The sequence below is a fragment of the Heloderma suspectum genome, chromosome 13 (genome assembly GCF_057233095.1).
Source record: "Heloderma suspectum isolate Gila_16-S chromosome 13, 16-S_ref, whole genome shotgun sequence".
Classification (NCBI taxonomy): Eukaryota; Metazoa; Chordata; class Lepidosauria; order Squamata; family Helodermatidae; genus Heloderma; species Heloderma suspectum.
In genome coordinates this window covers 12034290-12056021 of record NC_139470.1, presented here as the reverse complement: position 1 = coordinate 12056021, position 21732 = coordinate 12034290, and the positions used below count along the sequence as shown (strand labels likewise).

General features: G+C 47.5%; 1 protein-coding gene across 1 annotated transcript in view; it reads right to left on the bottom strand.

Moving 5' to 3' along the window:
* Positions 1–409: 409 nt before the first annotated feature.
* MMP17 (matrix metallopeptidase 17) overlaps positions 410–21732 on the bottom strand; it is a 163540-nt gene continuing 142217 nt past the window's right edge. The window contains exons 6-10 of the mRNA XM_084820123.1: positions 20892–20991; positions 15895–15977; positions 8474–8626; positions 5616–5873; positions 410–4105 (exon numbers count right to left, since the gene is read on the bottom strand). Of these exons, the coding sequence (XP_084676249.1) occupies positions 3771–4105; positions 5616–5873; positions 8474–8626; positions 15895–15977; positions 20892–20991 (929 nt within the window). The 3' untranslated portion in view covers positions 410–3770. The remainder of the gene's footprint in view (positions 4106–5615; positions 5874–8473; positions 8627–15894; positions 15978–20891; positions 20992–21732) is intronic.

Genomic DNA, 21732 nt, shown 5'->3' with positions numbered 1-21732 from the left:
TCTTTTGAATCCTCAGACAAGATGGAAAGGACCCAAAAGGTGCAAAAGGACCCAAAAGGTGCAAAAGGACCTTTGCATCCCAAAGGATTGGTGCAAAGGGATAGGTGCAAAGGGTGCAAAGGGATTCTAAGGTTTTTGGGGTGCAAAAGGACCTTTGCACCCCAAAGGTGCGGAAGGACCCCAAAGGTGCAAACTCAGAGGGCCAGATTGGGACCCAAAGTGGGTCAGATTTGCCCCCTGGGTCTGAGATTCTGCATATCTGGTCTGAGATGCTCAGATTGTCAGGGGAGGCCTTCTTTTGAATCCTCAGACAAGATCAAAAGGACCCGAAAAGTGCAAAAATGTCAATTATAAGACTATTGGTGCTTGTGCAGAGCAGACCATAAATATGAAATACCCAAGATTTGTTCCAAAGTTTATAAACCAATTCAAAAAACAATTCCAAGATTTACTTGTATATCCCATTGTCTCAAGTTAATAATTTCTGACAAGGATAAAGGCACTCATGCCCAGTAAAGTCAATACAATTGATGGTTCAACCAAAATTGTCTAAGGTCCATTTGGACAATTAAGAGAGCGATGCTACTTGGTCAATGCAATTATCTTTTAAACCAAAACTGTCTTAGGTGAATACACTGTCTCAACATAATAATATTTAACAATACTTATACATCAGGCTGTCTCAAAGTAATACCAGACAATGATAAAGGTGGTCATACATAGGGATGCTGGAGAAATTTGAGATGAACTAAAATGAGTTCCGATTTCTAAGAATCTGACTTGCTGAATCTGCTGCGGAATGACCCCCTCAGGCCATGGGGAGTCTGTGGACTTTTGGATCTTTTAAAAAACTTTTTTTTACTTTCCCGAAATTTACACATATTTGTCGGAAAATACGCACGTTTCTGCTGAGGAAAAGCTGCATGGAATGGGGGACAATATGCTAAATGTTACGTACTAAGGGAAATTATATAAATTGTTACGAAACCTCTTATGTAATTATTTGCGTATTTTTCCGCATGACCCTCCCAAAAGTTGCATCTGTCTGTGAGCGGACGATGGAACAAAAGGCCCCTGACAATCTGCGAAACACAGACGGAGAGGATTTCATGCAGTCCCTAGTCATATATCATAAATAAAGTCAATCTTGGAATCATTTTTCGAATGGGTATATATAAACCTTGGCACTAATCTTGTGTATGTCGTATTTCTGCTCTGCTCCACATAAGCACGAATTGCCTTATTTATTTAATTTAATTTGCAATATTTATAAAACTGCTCCGCATCAAATTGACATTATTGCACCTTTGGGGGTCCTTTTGACCTTGTCTGAGATTTCAATCGGGGGCTTCCCTCCCTTTTTCTTATCTGCATCTTCTTTTGTATCCTGCCACCATCCGGGACATGTTTTATATTTCAGAGCCTGGGAGCGTGCCGTCTGCATTGTAGCCACAGCTGGCATGAGGGACTTGGTGTTGCTGGGCCCCTGCCGAGGCGGACATCTAGGCACGGGGGCCCTCTGCTGGCCACCAGATTTCTCAGGCCGTGTCATTGGTCCTCCTGCTGTTGCCACCTGCCTAGAGGGAGAGCAGAAGCTAGTGGCGGGAGAGAAAAGCAGTGTCAGGAAGTGCCATTGACGGCTCGCTTGTTTGGCCTTCCCCTTGGTGTGGCAGCAGGCGCTGTCCCCTTTCAGCATGCGACTCCTTTGCTGGGGGTACTGCACTGGCTGCATGTTCGCTACCGGGCCAGGTTTAAGGTTTTAGTACTAGAGTACAAGCCCTATACAACTTAGGATCAGGATACCCGAGGCAGCACCTTCTCCCGTACCAACCTGCCTGCTCACTGAGGTCATAAGAACATCAGAAGAGCCCTGCTGGATCAGACGCAGGGTCCATCTAGTCCAGCATTCTGTTCACACGGTGGCCAACCAGCTGTCGACCGGGAACCCACAAGCAGGGCATAAGCACCCTCCCGCCCATGTTCCCCAGCAACTGGCGCACATAGGCTCACCGCCTCTGGTACTGGAGGTAGCATCAGAGGGCTTGCTCCTGGTGGTTCCACCTGGACCTAGGACCCAATTGGAGTCCACCAGGAGAAGAGCCTTCAGTGTGGTGGCCCCCCTTTCTTTGGGACTCCCTGCCCCTGGAGGTCAGGCACGCACCAACACTACGCTGTTTCTGGCACCTCTGGAAAAAAGCACTGTTCCAGGATGTATTCAATAATTGACCAGTCACGGTTTCTACTGGTATTGTTTTTTAAAGTAGCATAATTTTAATTTGGTGTAAAAAAGATTTTAATCTTTTTATCCTTTTACTGTTTTATCTCTTGTGTTCACCACTCTGAAATCTGTTCTAGATTTTATTTATTTGTTTGTTTATTGCATTTATATCCTGTCTTCTTTCCTCTTGCAAGGAACCCAAGGCGGCTTACATTCTCCTCCTCCTCCCCCTCCCCATTTTATCCTCACACCAACCCCCCTGTGAGGTAGGTTGGGCTGAGAATCTGTGGCTGGCCCAAAGTCACCCAGTGAGCTTCCATGACTGAGCGGGGACCAGAACCCGGATCTCCCAGCTCCCAGTCCAATACTCTCACCACTATGCCACGCTGGCTCTCATATGGAGCGGTATACAGATATTGTAAATAAATAAATGTGGCCAATTGTTGGGGAGGAGGAATGGACACCACAGTGGGAATCATGCCCAAAGTCTAAAGAGTGTGGTGACTCTCAGCCTAACCTCCCTCACTGGGTTTTGCAAGGATAAAATGGAGAGGAGGAGGGCCATGTAAACTGCCTCGGGTTTCTTGCAGGAGGAAAAAAGGCCGGATTTAAATGTAGTAGTAGTAATAATCATAATTTTTTTTAAAAGCCTGGAGCCAGCAGACTTGTGAGGAGCTGGCATAACCCTGAGAACTGAACGGACATTGAAGGTGCAGGATATAAATCTCAAAAAACAAAACAAAAAACCCAATCGAAAGGAAAAGGAAAATGCTGGCACCCGGGCTATGGAATTCCCTGGCCCAGGAAGCCCAGTTGGCTTCTGGCAAACACGTCAAACTGGATGCCTCCACGTTAGGCGCAAGATTCAGTATAGCTGTTATCTTATTGCACAACAACTGCGCCATTTCACCCCCCCACTCCGCACATGGAATCCTGGTGCATTTCCACAAAATCCACAACTGCATTTTTGCAATCACACTTTTTTTGTTTTTGCAGTTGCCATGGCAATGGAATCAGCTACCAACACATCCGTTCTCTCTTTCTCTTCAGCCCGGAGTGGTTCTCCGCCTGTGCGCGCGTGTGTCGGTGCGTGTTTTTAATGCCCAAAGTGAGATAATCACCCCTCAGGAATATTTCTGACTACGAGATGAGTCAGAGTCTTTATTCTTTCAACTGTCTGGGGGCAAGGGAGTGAGGAGACGAGGGGGGAAAAGTGAGAAACCCGCAGAGCCTGCTGTTAAAGCTCATTAACTCAGAATAAAATTAAAAACAACCACCACCACCAAAACAAACAGATAAGAAAGAAAGAAAGAAAGAAAGAAAGAGAAAGAAAGAAAGAAAGAAAGAAAGAAAGAGAAAGAAAGAAAATTAAAGGCTGTTCGCTTCTCATGGAGAATCTGAAACTGTTACCACCACGTTCCTAGGAATGTTATGTGTCGCTCATTTAACAGTGTTGCATTCTGTGATTTGTTTGTTTGTTTGTGTCCCGTCCCCCCGCCATTTTGCATCCCTGAATCGCTGCAGCATCGTCTGGTCCATGGGAAGCTCTCGGTCATAGAGGTCCGCGGACCAAAGCCGCTGTCCAAAGGCTCGCCAATGCGAGGCCCGTGTAGAGTCTGAGCAAGGAGCGTGACGGGAAGGCGATGGAGGAGGAGGAGGAGGAAGAAGTGCAGGAGCAGACCTCGCTTTCGGATCGGCTCTCGTCATGGTGCCCCAACTTGGAACGCACCCCGGTCCTGGTGCTCTCGGCCGGCTCGGGTGAATCTGCCTGCATGTCGCTGCACACCAGCCAGTCTCTGGCAGTGGATTGTGGGTAACCTGGCTCAGCTTCCAGGTCGCTGTCCATGACTTTCCAGTATTCCTTGCCCTTGAAGAAGTAGGTTGCTCCTGCAAAAGGAGGCAAAGGGAGATGGGGAATGAGCTCGTATGTGCCAGCGTGATGTGGTGGTTAGAGTGCTGGACTGGGACTTTATAGATCTGGGTTCTAGTCCTCGCTCGGCCATGAAGCTCCCTGGGTGACTTTGGGCCAGTCGCTGACTCTCAGCCTAACCTGCCTCACAGGGTTGTTGTGAGGATAAGATGGAGAGGAGAATCATGTAAGCCGCCTGGGGTTCCTTGCAAGAGGAAAAAAAGCGGGGCAGAAATGTAACAATAAACGAAATAAATAAAAATATGCGTGGATCCCACGGCCAACCAGATGCCTATGGGAAGCCCACACGTGAGATGGGAGTGCAATAGCGCCTTCCTGGGAATAGGGCATGCTCAAAGAGTACAACATGTCGAGTGGCAAGTGTGTGTGTGTGTGTGGGGGGAAATGGAAAACTTGGAGGTTGGGGGAATGGAATGGAGAAGCCTGGAGAGCGGTATGGCCAGCTGGGGGAAAACCTGGAACGCTCCATGGGGCCGGGGCCGGCTCATTTTTGTGGGCCGTTGGGCGAGGCACCCTCAATGGGCCTCCTCCCTCACCGGGTCCACCTTCTCGCCACCACTGCCCGCAGCTGCTGCTGTCCCTCATCCTCTTTCTCATCACTTGCTTGCTTGACAGGCCGAGAGCCAGTGAGCCAGCGGGCCCTGGCATCTCCTGCTCCTCCTTCTCACCACCTTCGTTGTCCGGGCCGGAGGGAGAGGCAGGCGAACAAACAGGCTGCAATGGTGAAGAGGAGGAGCAAGTCCAGGGGGCTGTTGTCAGTGCCCCCTGCTGGGGGGTGGGCCCTTGGGAGATGCCCAACTATGCTGACCTTCGATGCCAGCCCTGGTGGGCCATCCCTTCCCACTCTTCCCCCATCTCTCACTTTCTCCTGCTCCTGCCTGCGTATGCATGCTGGTGGGCACAGCCTAAGCTAGCAGTGGGCGGAGCCGGAGCCAAAGTAGGCGGGGTCAATGCCGGCTCCAGGTTTTGGGGGGCCCTTGGGCCAGGCACTCTCAATGGACCCCCTCCCTCAGTGAGTCCACCTTCTCACCGCCATTGTCACCAGCTGCTGTTGCTCCTCCTCCTCTTTCTCATCATTGCCACAGCTTGCTTGCTTGACAGGCAAGAGAGCCAATGAGCAAGCAGGCAGGGAAACCGCTCCTCCTTCTCACCACCACTGTTGTCTGGGCCAGAGTGAGAGGCAGACGAACCAGCAGGTTGCCATGGTGATGAAGAGGAGCATCTCCAGGGGGATCTTGTCGGTGGGCCCCTCCTGGGGTGTGGCCCGGGGGCAAGTGCCCAACCATGCCTACCCTGACATTGCAATGTTTTGATGCAGGCCTCACTTGTTCCCGTCCAGTTCTGTAGCATTCCGAGCACAAGGCTGTCCCCAGACTTATGCTTTGTATCGCTCCTTACCCCACGCCCCTCCATTCCAGCCTGGTTTGCCCCAGAGAAGCTCCCGAGAAACTCTCCCCCACCACTCACCGTCCGACCACCGCGTGGCATCATCCAACCTGCTGGGAATCCCCTTCCACAACATGGTCTCTGAAGGGTAGCCCGGGTCCATCCTCCGCTGGTGGTCATCGTAGCACCAGTAGAGATTGTCCTTAAAGAAATAAGTCTTGTCGTTCTGGGCCCAGGAAAACGCAGCATCGATGCCTCCCGGTGGCAAGCCAAAATCCGAGATGGGCCGAGGGTAACCTTCTTCCACATTATTGTCTTTGAACACCCAGTATCTGTTTCCTGGGGAGGAGAAACAGGCAGGTAAGTAGCAACGTCATTTCTGCTTTCTGTCCAGTGGAGAGTGGGCTTCTCCCATAAAGCAAGGCTGGACCACCCCATCAGCCACGGTGGCAACCTTCAGCTTTGATTCAAAAATTCAAAAATTTTGAATTCAAAAATTCACCGCCCCTTCAGCCACAGTGGCAACCTTCAGCTTTGATTCAAAAATTCAAAAATTTTGAATTCAAAAATTCACCGCCCCTTCAGCCACAGTGGCAACCTTCAGCTTTGAATTCACCACACACCAGGAAAGGGGAATGAGAAAAGATTCAAATTAATTAATTAATATCCCGCCATTTTTCCTCGTTAAGAAACCCAAGGCGGCGTACATAACCCTCCTCCTCTCCGTTTTATCCTCACAACTACCCTGTGGGGTAGGCTGGGCTGAGAGTCTGTGACTGGCCCAAACTCACCCAGTGAGCTTCCATGGCCGAGTGGGGACTAGAACCCGGATCTCCCGGCTCCCAGTCTGACACTCTAGCCACTGCACCACACTACACCACAAATCAAATACAAATTCACAACTTGAGGATGAATGTTTTCACGAGGATGTGTGTGTTTCCTGCCCTTTATTTCAGTTAGTGATCATATAATAGCAACCTCAGTTCTCTGAGTGCTGATTCTTACATAGCCAAAACAGCACCATCCATGCCCTAGAGGGAGGTATCAACAGACTCAGGGGAGACCTAAGGTTTCCCTGCGGAAGTACAAAAAATCTTTAGGGGAAAAACCCCTTACAAGGCAGGGGAGCCCCAAAACATCCTAACAGAGACTGCGGATGCTCGGTGAGCAGGGAATATTGACCGACTGTTGTGAAATGTGGGGTGGTTGTGAATGAAATGGAGTATCCTGAACAGGAATACTCCCACTGCAAAATTTTGTTTTGGCATGGACAGGAATGTTAGCTGTCCTTCCTAGATTAGCCAGTAGAGGGCAGCATTGCTCGGCCAATGGAAAAAAAACACACAGCCCTTCTAGCATTAGACTTGACATGTATGTTGTTCCATGTGCATGAAATGTTCCCAGGAAAATACGTTTGGAACAGGACCCGTCCCGCAAGTCAGCACATTCCTGCCCTGCCGTCATACTGCAGAGGGAAGCAACAAGGGGAAGAAAAGGAAGAGGATGCAATTCCGGGTCGCTCCAGCTCTTTTGCACAGGAGGTTTCGATTCCAGGTGAGGGAACCGCAGGGCTGGCAATCGCTCTGTGCACGAGCGACAGAACGCAGTGTGGCAGGCCTCTGCGTGTCCCTGCAGGTGCCAGGCGCTGGTGGCAAAGGAAGGCGGCTCAGTTGGAGGCATGCAATGGAAACGACGGATTGAAACATCTCACGGATGGCCAAAGCTTCCTCTAACATGCGTGCAGCACAATGATGTCATCAGCCTGCATCAAGCATCGTTGGCCACCACAGCAGTACTATGCAGCCCAGAGCCCAGAAAATAAAGGCGCGTTCTGCCTGAACCTCTGGAATTCAGTAAAAATACCTGCCGTTAATGGAAGCCATGGGCCTATCTAATCCAGCATCCTGTTCTGACAGTGGCCAGCCAGATGGCCATGGGAAGTCCACAAGCAAGACATGAGTGAAACAGGACCCTCCCACCCACGTTCCCTGGCAGCTGGCACTGAGAGGCATACTGCCCCTGGTACTGGAGGTAACATCAAGCCATCACGACTAGTAGCCATTGATAGCCATGTCCCCCATGAATTTGTCTAGTCCTCTTTGAAACCCATCCAAGTTCATAGCCATCACTGCCTCCTGTGGTAACGCGTTTCATAGTCTGACTATGTGCTGTGTAAAGAAGTCCTTCACTTTTATCTGTCCTGAATCTCCCACCATGCTACTTCATTGGATGATCCCAGGTTCTAGGATTACGAGAGGGAGAAAAAGGTCTCCCTAACCACTTTCTCCACAACATGTATAATTTTATACACTTCCATTATGTCCCCCTTTACCCCCCCTTTTTTCCTAATCTAGAAAGCCCCAAATGTTGTAACCAGTGGGGGCTGGGGGCTCTGATGTCAGCGGGGCAGCAAACCCACGCTGGGTTTCAGTCATAACTCTAAAGGAACTATTGACGTGTTCCACACCTTGGAAAGCTCCTGTAGAGTTCTGAGTGGTTCTGTCTGGAACCTGGAGCAGATTCAGTGCCCCACCGGCATCAGAGCCACCAGCCTCCACTGGTTGTAACCTCTCATCCAAGGGGAGTTGCTTCAGCCCCTCGATGGTTTTGCGAGCCCTTTTCCAGCTCCACAATGTCCTTCCTGAGGTGGTTCATCCAGGACTGTGCACAGTCTTCCAAGGGTGACCGCACCATAGATTTGTACAAAGGCATCATGAACTTGGCAGTTTTATTTTGGATTCCTTTCCTAATGATCTCCAACATGGCACGGGCCTTTTCCACAGCAGTCACACACTGGTTCCCTTCCAGCTGCATACTCTGGATGTTCAAATTTAGTGACGCAGCTTGAACGAAGCTGAAATAAAACGGGGGGAAACAAAGAGCTCTGGGAAGAGAAAGCGGGGGGGTTGTTTTAAACCCCGGCACATGCTTCCTCTCACCTTTGAAGAACACGATCTTATGGTCGTGGGTTCTCTCATACACGGCATCCACGCTGTCCAGGTTGAGAGGCAGGCCCCGCCAGAAACGGTGGATCTGAGCCGGCTGGAGCGAGACCAGGTGCTTGTTACGAGTCAATCTCCAGAAATATTTGCCTGAATGGAGAGTGGTGGAAGAAATGAGTCAATCTCCAGAAATATTTGCCTGAATGGAGAGTGGTGGAAGAAACGAGTCAATCTCCAGAAATATTTGCCTGAATGGAGAGTGGTGGAAGAAACCTGGTTTTAATGTAGCATCTAGAAGTGTGGATTAGGAGCTTGCAAGGTGTCCCCCCTGTGTTTTAGTTATTGTATTCAATTTGTTTTTTAAAAGTTTTATTTGTTGTCATTATTTTTGTTCTTTTTTCAGTGGGCTCTCCCACCCTGGAGGCATTCAAGATGAAGCTGGACAGCATCTGTCAGGGATGCTTTGACTTGGATTCCTGCATTGAGCAGGGGGTTGGACTTGATGGTCTTGTAGGCCCCTTCCAACCCTACTATTCCATGATTCTATGTTCTTATGTTCTTAGAGCAATATGACAATGGGGCCAATTCCCTAGGGAGGTGGTGGGGTCTCCCACACTGGAGGCATTCAAGATGAAGCTGGACAGCATCTGTCAGGGATGCTTTGACTTGGATTCCTGCATTGAGCAGGGGGTTGGACTCGATGGTCTTGTAGGCCCCTTCCAACCCTACTATTCTATGATTCTATGATTCATTTCCCATTGCCTTCAATGGGAAACACAGCTAGCCTTCTGCTGCCTGTATCTTTAGTGCTTTTCATCCACATAACTTGACATTTTCAAACATTCCAGTATCCCCTCAAGGCATCAGGCCTGCCAAACTTCAGACAGATGAGTGAAAAGGGTCCCCATTTCAGAGGCTATCCAAATAAAAGCCCCCCCATTGCTTTCAGTGGGGGACTCAGCCATTCTTCTGCTGCAGGTACCTTTGGTGTTTCCAAACACCAAACACCACAATATTTCCAGGCATTCTGCCATCCTTTCCCAGGATCAGACCTGCCAATATTCAGATGGGTCAGAAGGCTCTCCATTTTATAGGCAGTTTTAAAAGGCCAGGCTGCAGCCTAACTATTATCCCCCCCTCCCCAAAAATGATCTTGCTGTGATCTGTACAGGCCACTCGAGCTGGGCTGCAATTGAAATGAACGGATTTTCATTCAGAGCCCATCTGCTTGAATCCCCATTCGTTTCTGTAATGAAAACAAATGAAACTGAGTTCATTCGTTGTATTTTCCGTTTGCTTTTCAAAACAAATCCTAGTGCAAATTGAATTTGCCTCCCACCTATGATCTTGAAATAGTCTTTTCCAGCTAAGCTAGGATTTCTCTGACCCCCTGAATGCTACAGTAGGTATCAGAGGCCCAAATTCAAGTCAGTGTGTTGTACTGGTTAGAATGCTGCACTTGGGGGATCCGATTAAAGTTTCAGCTTTAAGTGAACCTTGGAAGAGTAGTGTGTGTGTGTGTGTGTATGTGTGTATCTCCTAACATTTGTAGCTTTTAGAGAGGGATTCATCTAAAATATTCAGTTAGGACTATGATGTCAAATCTTAAGTTATTCAGGTATCTTCTGATGATGCTGTGTGTGTGTCTCTTCATAGTGCTGCATTTGCTTTTTAAGGCACACTGCTTTTGAGCGACAAGATTAAAACTCCAAATGCTAGAGCCACATCGAGAGCCAGTGTGGTGTAGTGGTGAGAGTGTTGGACTGGGAGCCGGGAGATCTGGGTTCTAGTCCCCACTCAGCCATGGAAGCTCACTGGGTGACTTTGGGCCAGTCATGGACTCTCAGCCCAACCTACCTCACAGGGTTGCTGTGAGGATAAAATGGAGAGGAGGAGGATTACATATGCCGCCTTGGGCTCATTGCAGGAAAGGCGGGATATAAATGTAACACATAAATAACAAATAAGTCTACCCCTCCTCCATCCTGCAATGTTAGCTGGCTGGCGACCAAGTGGAGGGCCTTTTCAGCTGTGGCACCAGCTCTGATGGTAGTTGGGTGTGGTGTGCCCTCCCTCAGAGAGACTTGTCTGGCATCTGATCTGATGTCTTTATGGCACCAGGTGGTTTTTCAAAAAATTGCCCAGGTCTTCCAGCATGCTACCTAAGCTTGCCTTGACCAGAGATCTTGTAATGATACCACTGTTTTTATTTTTATTGCTCTGATCTATTTTTTTTTACTGTTTCTCCTGAGTTTAATTATATAGATATAAAAGTGAAACCTGCAACAAGGATGCAATGCTCCTGTTCAGGGTTCCAGTTGGCCAGTAAGCCATGCCCGTGTGCTTGCTTGCTTGCTTATTTATTTGTTTATTAATTACATTTCTATACCACCTAATAGCCAAGGCTCTCTGGGTAGTCCACAATGATTAAAACCATAAAATACAACAAGAGAAAACATAATATAAGATTTTAAAAGTTTAAAGGTAGCAGGTAAAACCAAAGTAAAACCCTACAGCAGTTACAACCCAGGGAAATCCTGGGTGAAAAGGTGTGTTTTTAGGAGGCGTTTGAAAAATGCCCCATTTTCTGCCTCCTGAACTGCACGGGGGGGGGGGGGTCCAGAGGGTAGGTGCCACTAGAGAGAAGGTCCACCATCAGGGCTCTTCATGGTGACATCCTGCTCATTTTGGGATGACCAGCAAGGCCTCCTCTGAAGATCTTAGATGTCACCTGGGTATATGTAAGGGAAGGCATTCTGCTAGGTATCCTGGTCCCAAGTTGTTTAGGACTTTATATAACAATAACATAACCTTGTATGTGGTTTGGTAGCTAATAGGCAGCCAGTGCAGTTCTTTTAACACAGGTGTTATGTAGGGATGCCAGAGATATCCGCAACAGAACCAAATGAGTTTGGATTTTTATGAAACCAACCCATGAATTCCACAAGGAACCACCTTTTCCCCCTTGGGTGGATTCTGCAGGCTTGGGACCATTTTTTTTTAACTTTCTGGAATTGAATGCAAATTTTGCCGTAGAAAAATATGCATAAATTACAAAAAAAACCCAAACCCAACAACAACCAACCCTTGCCCCAAATGCCCATTTCCTCCATAGGCTAAAGCGTGAAAATGCACATTTGGGAGAATTTGCGCAATTTCACATAGGGGATTTGCGCAACTTCAGAAACGAGAAAAGATAGGGTTCATCGATGGGCGGACGACGGAACGAAAGGTGCCAGACAATCTGCGAAACACAGAAGGAATAGTTTTACACAATCCAAACATCCTTAGTGATGTGAACGTAGCTAGGTGTTCCAGGGAACACCCTAGCTGCTGCAGTCTGTACTAGCTGTAGTTTCTGAACCATGCACAAGGGCAGCCCCAAACAGAGTGCATTGCCGTAGTCTAGTCATGAGGTTACCAGTGCATGGCTCAGCATGGTTATGCTAGGTTATGTGCTACTCTGTTACCAGCCCTCCTTCTGCAATGCCACTGTTCTATCTGTTTTTCCCTTTGCACCCACTGACCACAAGCTGGTGGAAAGAGACAGCTGAAACTTGTACTTGAATAGCTGAAGGTCTTTGAGGTTTGGCCACCTCTCCAATGGCAACCGCCCGATCTCTGCTTACAGAGCAGAAATCCCAGAGGGGAAGAAATGCTCCACTAACTCAAGATGGTCCATCTGAATTTGTACTCAAGATAGCCTGGCTTTTTACTTCTACAGTTCCAGCAGCTGGTGACGTTGTCTTTCACGACTTTAATGGAAACTGGATCCTAGCCTAATACCGCAGGAGGCAAAACTTCCAGCCCTTAAACATCTGCATGGCAGTTCAGTTCTCTCTCCCACCCCCTTTTTAAATTACAATGATAAGGATTTATGTCGTAGACTGGTAATTATGCACCACTTTGCATATTTGCTCTATATGACACCAAGAAATGTATGAATAATGCATCAGAGTGCAGTCTGGATAGCAGCAATTACAAATTCGTAGACGATCATTTTTTAAAAAAAGGATGGAGGGGAAAAAATATCCCAGTACTCGAATTCAGTGCCCTTTGCATGTTTATGGGAAATACATGCCATTAAATAAAGATGTTCTCTGCATCCCAAATGAGGCTTGCACAATGAAAGGGCCATGTTCTCCACCAATATTTCTGGAAGACATACTGTTCGGTAGAATCATTTCTTTTTTTCCAAATGGGATTAAAAAAACCCAAATTCAAAATGCTCAAAAGCAAATTTGTCGTAACTGTCAAAAACATGAGCGATGCGGAGCTCAGTGGCAGAACACCGGCTTTGCATGCAAAAGGACCCAGGTTCAATTCCCGGTACTTCCGGATAGGGCTGGAAAAGATCCATGTCTGAAATCCTGAAGAGCTGCCAGTCAGTGTAGATATTCCCTGTGGGTAGAGGGACAAGATCTGGGGAAGAAGCTGGCGGGCTGGATGGAGAGTGCCTGCGGGCTGTATGTGGCCTGTAGGCTGGAGGTTCCCTACGCCTGGTAGAGACAATACTGAGCTCAATGGATTGATGATCTGACTCATATAAAGCAGATTCCTCTGTGCCACTGATCTCTTCGGATACATTTTTTCTTAGGCAGTAGCTTTGCCTTGAAACTATGTCTGGGGAATTCTGGCATTCCTTTGATGTTTTTTCAAAGTTGCTTCTCAAGGAGATTAGCAGCAGAGGACAAACTTCCCCCAGAAAATACCCTGCCCACTACTACCATAAATTCATACGTAGCTGCCTGCTGGATTAGACCAAAGCCCGAAGTCCTGTTTCCAACGGTGGACAGCCAGATTTTGTTGTTGATGATGCATATGATCTATGGTAAGTTGTGGCACCAGCGGACCACCCGGGCCCTGGCATCGTGGCCAGGTCTGAGTCCCAAGCCCAATGGATCGGGGCTCCTGAGCCAGAGACCTCTGAGTCAGAAGGTTTGGCATCCATCCAGAGGAAATGACCTTCTCAACTCAGGGACTGCATCCCTTTGTCAACCCAGCAACACAGAGAACATGCCCAGAGCGATCAGTCAGAATGGAGGAGGAGTGCTATGCTCCAAACCAGAGTCCTGTCGCTTTAAACCTTTCATTCATCAAGGAAGGGTGGAGCCAGGGCATCCTGATCTCACTTTTGAAGCATAAAGGCCTACAATTCATTCTGAGACTTCTTTGGAACAAGTTGCTCACTTAAGAGCTTTCCCTGCCCCGTTCTGTCCTGTTTGCTCCTTGTTAAATTCAGACCAGGTTAGGATTAAGGATGTATGGATTTTATTAAATCCATTCCATCGGTGTTTCATGGATTGTCAGGTGTCTTTTATTCCATTGTCTGCTCATTGGCAGAACTGGATTTTTTTAGGGTTGTACGAGAATTGCATTCCACTTGCGCAGCTGTGTATTAGCGCTAATGTGCACTAGCACAATTGTGCATTAGCGTTAATGTGCATTAGTGCAACTGCAAATTTGTGCCCCCCTGACAAAGTAAAAATTGGTCTGCAAATCTGCATGACTCAGAAAAATCCTGTCCGCTGCAGAATCTGCAGGTCAGATTCATAGAAATCCAAATTCATTTAAATCCATTGCAGATTCCTCTGATATCCCTAGTCCAGATAACATCCCACAGAATCAGACTTTGTGCCCTTCTTGTGGGCTTCCCTCCTTCTTTTCTGTCTCCTTTGCATCAACTGCTAGATCAGGAGACCTCAACCTTTTGGGGCCAGTGGGCATGTTTGGAATTTTGAGTATGTGTTGTGGTTGCTCTCACAAAATGGCTGCCACGGTGTGTGTGTGGCCAGTCACAAAACACCCATTTTCCAGAAGACAAATTGGTGAGGCTAAAAGAAAAAAAAAAGTTTGTCCAAGAATGTAAGTACAAGGCAGAGGTGTGGTCTGACTTGCAAAATGCAAAACCTCTGTTTCTATAATTTCTAAAGCACCATGGATATGGGTGGCACTTCTTTATTATGGCTGATGATTATTACCATAACTACTGCTACCATTATTATTACGACGACCCCTCACTGGTTGGCCTTAAGGAACTGATTCGCTTTCAGCCTCAGTTCTCCCATCTGCAAAATGGGGCTAAAGATACTGGCCTGTCATCAGGATTGCTGCGATAAGGTCTGAGAAACGCTTTGAATACTGAAGGCACAGCAGAAATGCTGTTATAAAAAGAGAGAGCTAGCCGAGATGTGCCTGGAAATGAACTCTTGAAGGAAGAAAATATCTTCGCCAAGGAAGCACTGGAAGCTGTCCAACTTTTGGCAGCAAAAGAACTCTCACGGGAGAGCAAGCAGAGACGAAACGGGCTGTACCTAGTTGAGGAGGCTGCTCGGGGGGGGGGCCTCCGTTGCAGCATTCCCCGCCCCCTCCCCCCATCCTGGACACAACTTGCTAGCAGATGTTCAGAACTGTGAAGCCAGATGGGCCACATAATTAAGGTGAGCACCAGGGTGACATTTGGAGTGGTGGGGGCATGTGCAGAGCCTCAGGCTGGGAAGACGAAAGCTTTAGGAAAAGAGCTGAAGGAGGCTCATTGCACCATACTTGGGCAAGTGTTTGGGTCCTGGGAGGGCCCACTGGCGGGTCTGCTGCTCCTGGTGTTGCTGGGTGGTGGCCACGACTGCTGCTGTGGCCCAGGTGAATCACAGAATAGTAGGGTTGGAAGGGGCCTACAAGATCCTTGAGTCCAACCCCTGCTCAATGCAGGAATCCAAGTCAAGGCATCCCTGACAGATGGCTGTCCCGCCTCATCTTGAATGCCTCCAGTATGGGAGAGCCCACCACCTCCCTAGGTCATGCGTTCCATTGTCATATTGCTCTAACAGTCAGGAGGTTTTTCCTGATGTTCAGCCGGAATCTGGCTTCCTGTCACTTGAGCCCATGATTCCGTGTTCTGAACTCTGGGATGATCGAGAAGAGATCCTGGCCTTCCTATCTGTGACAGCCTTTCAAGTACTCAAAGAGCGCTACCCTATCTCCCCTCAGTCTTTCTTCTCAAGGCTAAGCATGCCCAGTTCTTTCAGTCTCTCCTCACAGGGCTTTGTTTCCAGTCCCCTGATCATCTTTGTTGCCCTCCTCTGAACCCTCTCCAGTTTGTCTGCATCCTTCTTAAAGTGTGGTGCCCAGAACTGGACATGGTACACAGATGAGGCCTAACCAGTGCTGAGTAACCAGTGCTGAGGTGGAGAACTTCTGGCTATTTCAGCAGGCTATACAGAGGAAGATGGGAGGGGAAGTGGAGCCATTCCACCAGGCCTGCTGAAAGAATACCGATTTTTTCCCCTCTTCCCTCCCCACCCCTTTTACCTTGTGTGTTGTGTCTTTTTTACACGGCTGCCTCCCATCACATCTACTTTGGCCCTGAAGTGGGGGGCTTAAAAGCAGCATCGTTCAAGGGGGAAGAGGCACGCGCTCACCTTTGAAGAAGAACGCCTCGCCTCGGATCTGAGCCACGGCGTCAAAGTGAGTGTTGCATCTGTTGGGCACGTCTCTTCGGAGCCTAGGGGAAAGAAAAATGGTGTCGTTTATCGTTAGTGATGTCACAGAGCAAGGGCGTCGAACCTCTCTCAGCCATTCAATTCTGCAGTAGCTCTCAGGGGCCACATTCCAGTGGTGGGCGGGGCCAAAGGGAAATGAGGCAGAGCCAAAAATAGCAGCTTCTTTTAGCTTAGCAGAGCCAATGAGGCAGAGCCAAAAATAATGAGGCAGAGCCAAAAATGAGGCAGAGCCAAAAATGAGGCAGAGCCAAAAATAGCAGCTTCTTTTAGCTTTTTAGCTTTAGCAGCTTCTTGTAGAATGGGTGGGTGGGGGAACCCCGGCAGATCGCATACGGCCTCCAGACCTGAGGGTCATATAAGCCCTGTCCAATTGGGCTGGGGTTCCCAAATGCTTGATACCCAGAGCACAGTTTTGTTTTGTGTTTTCCTCGGAGGCACACTTTGCTTTTGCACTCAAAAAGGTTTCTTGGCCACCTCTGAGAACAGTGGTCAGGCACCCTCCTGTAGGATTGTCTGGGGCAAACATCGGGCTTGCTGGATCAATTCTGTTTTATACTACAACCCCACAGCTCACCAACCACAGCCAGATGCAAAATGTTCGTTTGGGGGATAGAGCCAATTACTTAATGAAGGCCATGAGCAATAACACCGGAATGATCTGTGTTCACAAATGAAAAATCTACCTCAGGCTCACTTCAGATCAGGAATGCTCAGAGTCAAACTTAAACCAAAACATTGCTATAGTTAAATTACTGGGAGTTGGGGACCCAGCAAATCACCCAGAAATCTATCCATAGATCCTGATTTACCTTCTGGCCTAGGGGAAGGACTAGGGATGCTGGAGAAATCTATCAATAGATCCTGATTTACCTTCTGGCCTAGGGAATACTTGGGGAAGGAGTAGGGAAGTTGGAGAAATCTGGAATGGTTTCAAATGAGTTTCTATCAATCCAACCTGCAAATTCCGTGGCAGGCCATTTTTTCTGGGTCATGAAGATTCCACAGACTTCCAGACTGGCTTTTCGCTTTGGGGGGAGATTAGTGCTACCACACATTAGCACCAGTACCTATGAGTGCTAATCACTTTGATTTCAGAAAGCCCCATTCTCCCTCTGCTTCAATGTGCTGAAATTCATCCCAAAGTTATCTGAAGACTGTGTCTGCTGTCTAGGCCCATGACCAGGCAAGCTCGGATGCATTCCCCCTGCCCCCATCTGACACATTGCCCTTGAAAGGGCAGAAAGGGATTCTCTGCCTCAACAGAGAATGACGAATGTGGTGAGTGAGAGATCGTGCTGTCGCAAGGAAGGAAGGAGCAAGCTGGATTAAAATTTCATCAAGGGTGAGTTCGCCCAAGGGTGACCGTGAACGAAATGTCTCTGTTACATGCTGAGCGAGTTGCCATGATGCAAGCTGACCTGAGGGCACAGAGAGGGAGCTGAACTTCTCTTGATATCCCTTGAAGGACAAATCTTCCTGCTGGAGAGCAATTTGTTAGGTATTGCCATCTTGGACCTTCACCGGAGTAGCCAACGTTGTCATCTTTTCGGTGCCAGGTTAAGACTTTCCTCTTGTCCTTTCCCTCTTTTCCTAACCCTCTTGTCCTTCCTCTTGTTCTTTCGGACTTTCCTCTTGTCCAACTTTCCTTTCAGTGCCAGGTTAAGACTTTCCTCTTGTCCTTTCCCAGTTTTCCTAACCCTCTTGTCCTTCCTCTTGTCCTTTTGGACTTTTCTCTTGTCCGACTTTCCTTTCAGTGCCAGGTTAAGACTTTCCTCTTGTCCTTTCCTTCTTTTCCCAACCTTCTTGTACTTTCAGACTTTTCCTCTTGTCCTTGTCCTTCCTTTCCTTTCCTCTTGTCCGACTTTCCTTTCGGTGCCAGGTTAAGACTTTCCTCTTGTCCTTTCCCTCTTTTCCTAACCTTCTTGTCCTTCCTCTTGTCCTTTCCTCTTGTCCTTTTGGACTTTCCTCTTGTCCAACTTTCCTTTCGGTGCCAGGTTAAGACTTTCCTCTTGTCCTTTCCCAGTTTTCCTAACCCTCTTGTCCTTCCTCTTGTCCTTTTGGACTTTTCTCTTGTCCGACTTTCCTTTCAGTGCCAGGTTAAGACTTTCCTCTTGTCCTTTCCTTCTTTTCCCAACCTTCTTGTACTTTCAGACTTTTCCTCTTGTCCTTGTCCTTCCTTTCCTTTCCTCTTGTCCGACTTTCCTTTCGGTGCCAGGTTAAGACTTTCCTCTTGTCCTTTCCCTCTTTTCCTAACCTTCTTGTCCTTTCCTCTTGTCCTTTCGGACTTTCCTCTTGTCCAACTTTCCTTTCGGTGCCAGGTTAAGACTTTCCTCTTGTCCTTTCCTTCTTTTCCCAACCTTCTTGTACTTTCAGACTTTTCCTCTTGTCCTTGTCCTTCCTTTCCTTTCCTCTTGTCCGACTTTCCTTTCGGTGCCAGGTTAAGACTTTCCTCTTGTCCTTTCCCTCTTTTCCTAACCTTCTTGTCCTTTCCTCTTGTCCTTTCGGACTTTCCTCTTGTCCAACTTTCCTTTCGGTGCCAGGTTAAGACTTTCCTCTTGTCCTTTCCCAGTTTTCCTAACTCTCTTGTCCTTCCTCTTGTCCTTTCGGACTTTCCTCTTGTCCAACTTTCCTTTCGGTGCCAGGTTAAGACTTTCCTCTTGTCCTTTCCCAGTTTTCCTAACCCTCTTGTCCTTCCTCTTGTCCTTTCGGACTTTCCTCTTGTCCAACTTTCCTTTCAGTGCCAGGTTAAGACTTTCCTCTTGTCCTTTCCCTCTTTTCCTAACCCTCTTGTCCTTCCTCTTGTCATTTCGGACTTTCCTCTTGTCCAACTTTCCTTTCAGTGCCAGGTTAAGACTTTCCTCTTGTCCTTTCCCAGTTTTCCTAACCCTCTTGTCCTTCCTCTTGTCCTTTCGGACTTTCCTCTTGTCCAACTTTCCTTTCGGTGCCAGGTTAAGACTTTCCTCTTGTCCTTTCCCAGTTTTCCTAACCCTCTTGTCCTTCCTCTTGTCCTTTCGGACTTTCCTCTTGTCCAACTTTCCTTTCAGTGCCAGGTTAAGACTTTCCCCTTGTCCTTTCCTTCTTTTCCTAACCTTCTTGTCCTTCCTCTTGTCCTTTCCTCTTGTCCTTTCAGACTTTTCCTCTTGTCCTTGTCCTTCCTTTCCTTTCCTCTTGTCCAACTTTCCTTTCAGTGCCAGATTAAGACTTTCCTCTTGTCCCAGGCATTTGACTGAATATCAAGGGCTTCTTAATGCATCAGTTGAATTGTTTATGGTTGTCATTGATGTTTTAGTTGTTTTATGGAGTTGTGGTATTTTATTGATCATTGTTTTTAGTTTTTAATTTTTTTGTATGGTTTAATTTTGGTGTAAGTCAACTTGGGACTTTTTTTTTTTTTTTGAAGAAAGGTGTCAGAGGGAGCAATCCTATGGCCACTGGACAGCAGCTAGATGGCCACAGGATATGGTGTTTTCCAGGAACTGACCTTGGAGTCCATGCTTCAAGGTTGGTTCCCAGAGAACTGACCTCCCCACACTTCCGTGCTGCCCTGGAGGCAGCATGGAACAGCCCCATCTTCCGTGCTCACAAGAGGAGTGTGAAGTGGCTGAAAAGGAGCATGGCTGGGGGCATTCCAGGGCGGGGAGGGCGGAACTGCCAGTATGACACATCCTATGTGTTGTACAGCAGCCTCCTTCCCTGCTTGGCCCTCCCGCGGCTAGACAGCCGAAATCGGTGGTCTAGCAGAAAATGCAGGGCAGGAGAAGCGTGGAGGGAACAATCCCCTCCGTGCTTCTCCTGCCCTGCTTTGGTTAGGCGGCCGCCTCCGAGTTCATTATTATAACTTCCCTAAGAAATTTTAATAATGATAAGATGATGATAATGAAGATGATATCTTGAGAATAAAAGTGGCTCCTGTAAGTTCAGAGTGCTTGATTATCGATGGTCAGTTGAATGTTGTACCTCAGCCAGAGAGAACTGTGTTCAGATTCATTAATTTCCTTATTTGCTATGTTTAAAACTCACTTTTTAGCTAAAAATTGGCTCCCAAATCATGACATTTTCTAATATGGATATGTTTATGCTGCACAGAAGGTTGAAGAAACAGCAAATGCAAATTTTGAAATTTTCTTCTTTCTGATATTCCTTTAGGGACCATTAGGATCCCATATGTGTTGGACTACAATCGATAGATTGATAGATCGATAGATACTTTGCCCCACTGTTTTTTCATTTTTGCTTGTCTGTTTGGGGGTTCCCAATTTGTTTTTCCCCAGATCATGTTCAGATAGATGTTTGGAAGTTTATTTTAACCTTAGTTCCCTATCTGTAAAATGGGGATACTAACAAACAACAGGATCTAAGAAACCCATAGGTAGGATTTTTTGCTATTAAGCCCCTTTCCTCAGTGCCCAGTGGGTTTCATCTGCTCAATTCAAATTCTAGGCAGTTGCACTGTTCATCTTTTTAAAACTAATATTTTAACAACATTCCAAGTAAAGGCCCCAGAGGTTTCAGCTGATGGGTGGTTGACTTGCATTTGAAATTTGCCAAATGTCCTCTCTTTAAATTAAAACAAAACAAAACTCTGAGAATTCAAAATGTTTGTCATTTTTTTTCCTCTTGGCGCTGGTTGCTAAAAACTGGAGTGTAGACCCAGAAATACACATGCATCCTTTGTCAAAAGACAAAACGTGCTTGCATGTGCTCACATGAACATACACGTGCATGCTCACACAACCCCCCAGTGAAATTCACCCCCCAGATTTGGATTCTGCAATGCAGCTTTTGGAACTTTGGGTTCTGTAATCTGAACGCAACATTCGGTTCTGGAATTCTGATTATGAGTTCTATGTTCATTTCTGCTCTGGTTTCCACCAAAAGAGATAGGGATGGGTTGCTTACACCTGAGGTCAACTTACGGCACAGTGGAACGATTCTCGGGCAAGTCCGGCAAGAGGGGGTGGTCATTGGTTTTTGAGATTTCAGGTTTGGCTGTTGGGGACACAGACTCCCTGACCCCTGCATGCAAAGACAGGGATGAATTAGAGCAGCAACAGATGACTTATTCAGCAATGGGGCAAGCTTCTCAGGGGCTGGTGTCTCCCCTCTCCCAGCTACGATGTCATCATGCCCTGTCCTGAAGAAGGTCCAGATCTCCGGACTCAGGTGATACCAGTAAGCCTATATTTGAGATAGGGTTCAGCACCTTGGATAGCTCCTTTAGAATTCTGGCTGGTTCTGACTGGAACCTACAATGGATTCATAGCCTCAACAAAAGCTGAGCTGCCAGGCTCCACTGTATAACCCCCCCCCACACACACACACAGAGAGAGTTATGGGGAACTCATAATTGAAGAATGCTACCAGGCTATCACATCTCTGTCACCTGACTTACTGCCTGCCCATCCCAGGTACATGCTAGCCCCTATGTCTCATCTCAAAAATTGCTGACCACTGTCCTCTGAGGCAAGCTGTGACACTACAGCTTTTCAATGAAGAACCTTCTGGGCTGACTCCACCCAGGCTGGCCGTTAGCTCCTCCTAGGCAGGAAGGAGTATGAGAGGGCTTCCTGTGTGATGCTTTCCTTCACCAGTAAGGTCTGCTCTACCTGAGCTCTGGCATGGGTTATATTTCTAGTCTTGCTCTTTGGTCCTCACTCCTGTCTTATTCTCCAGTCCTGCATTCCGGCTCCTGCCCTCTGATTCTGATTGCTATTTAGCCCTGACTCCTGACTCATTCCATATTATTACCCACAACCC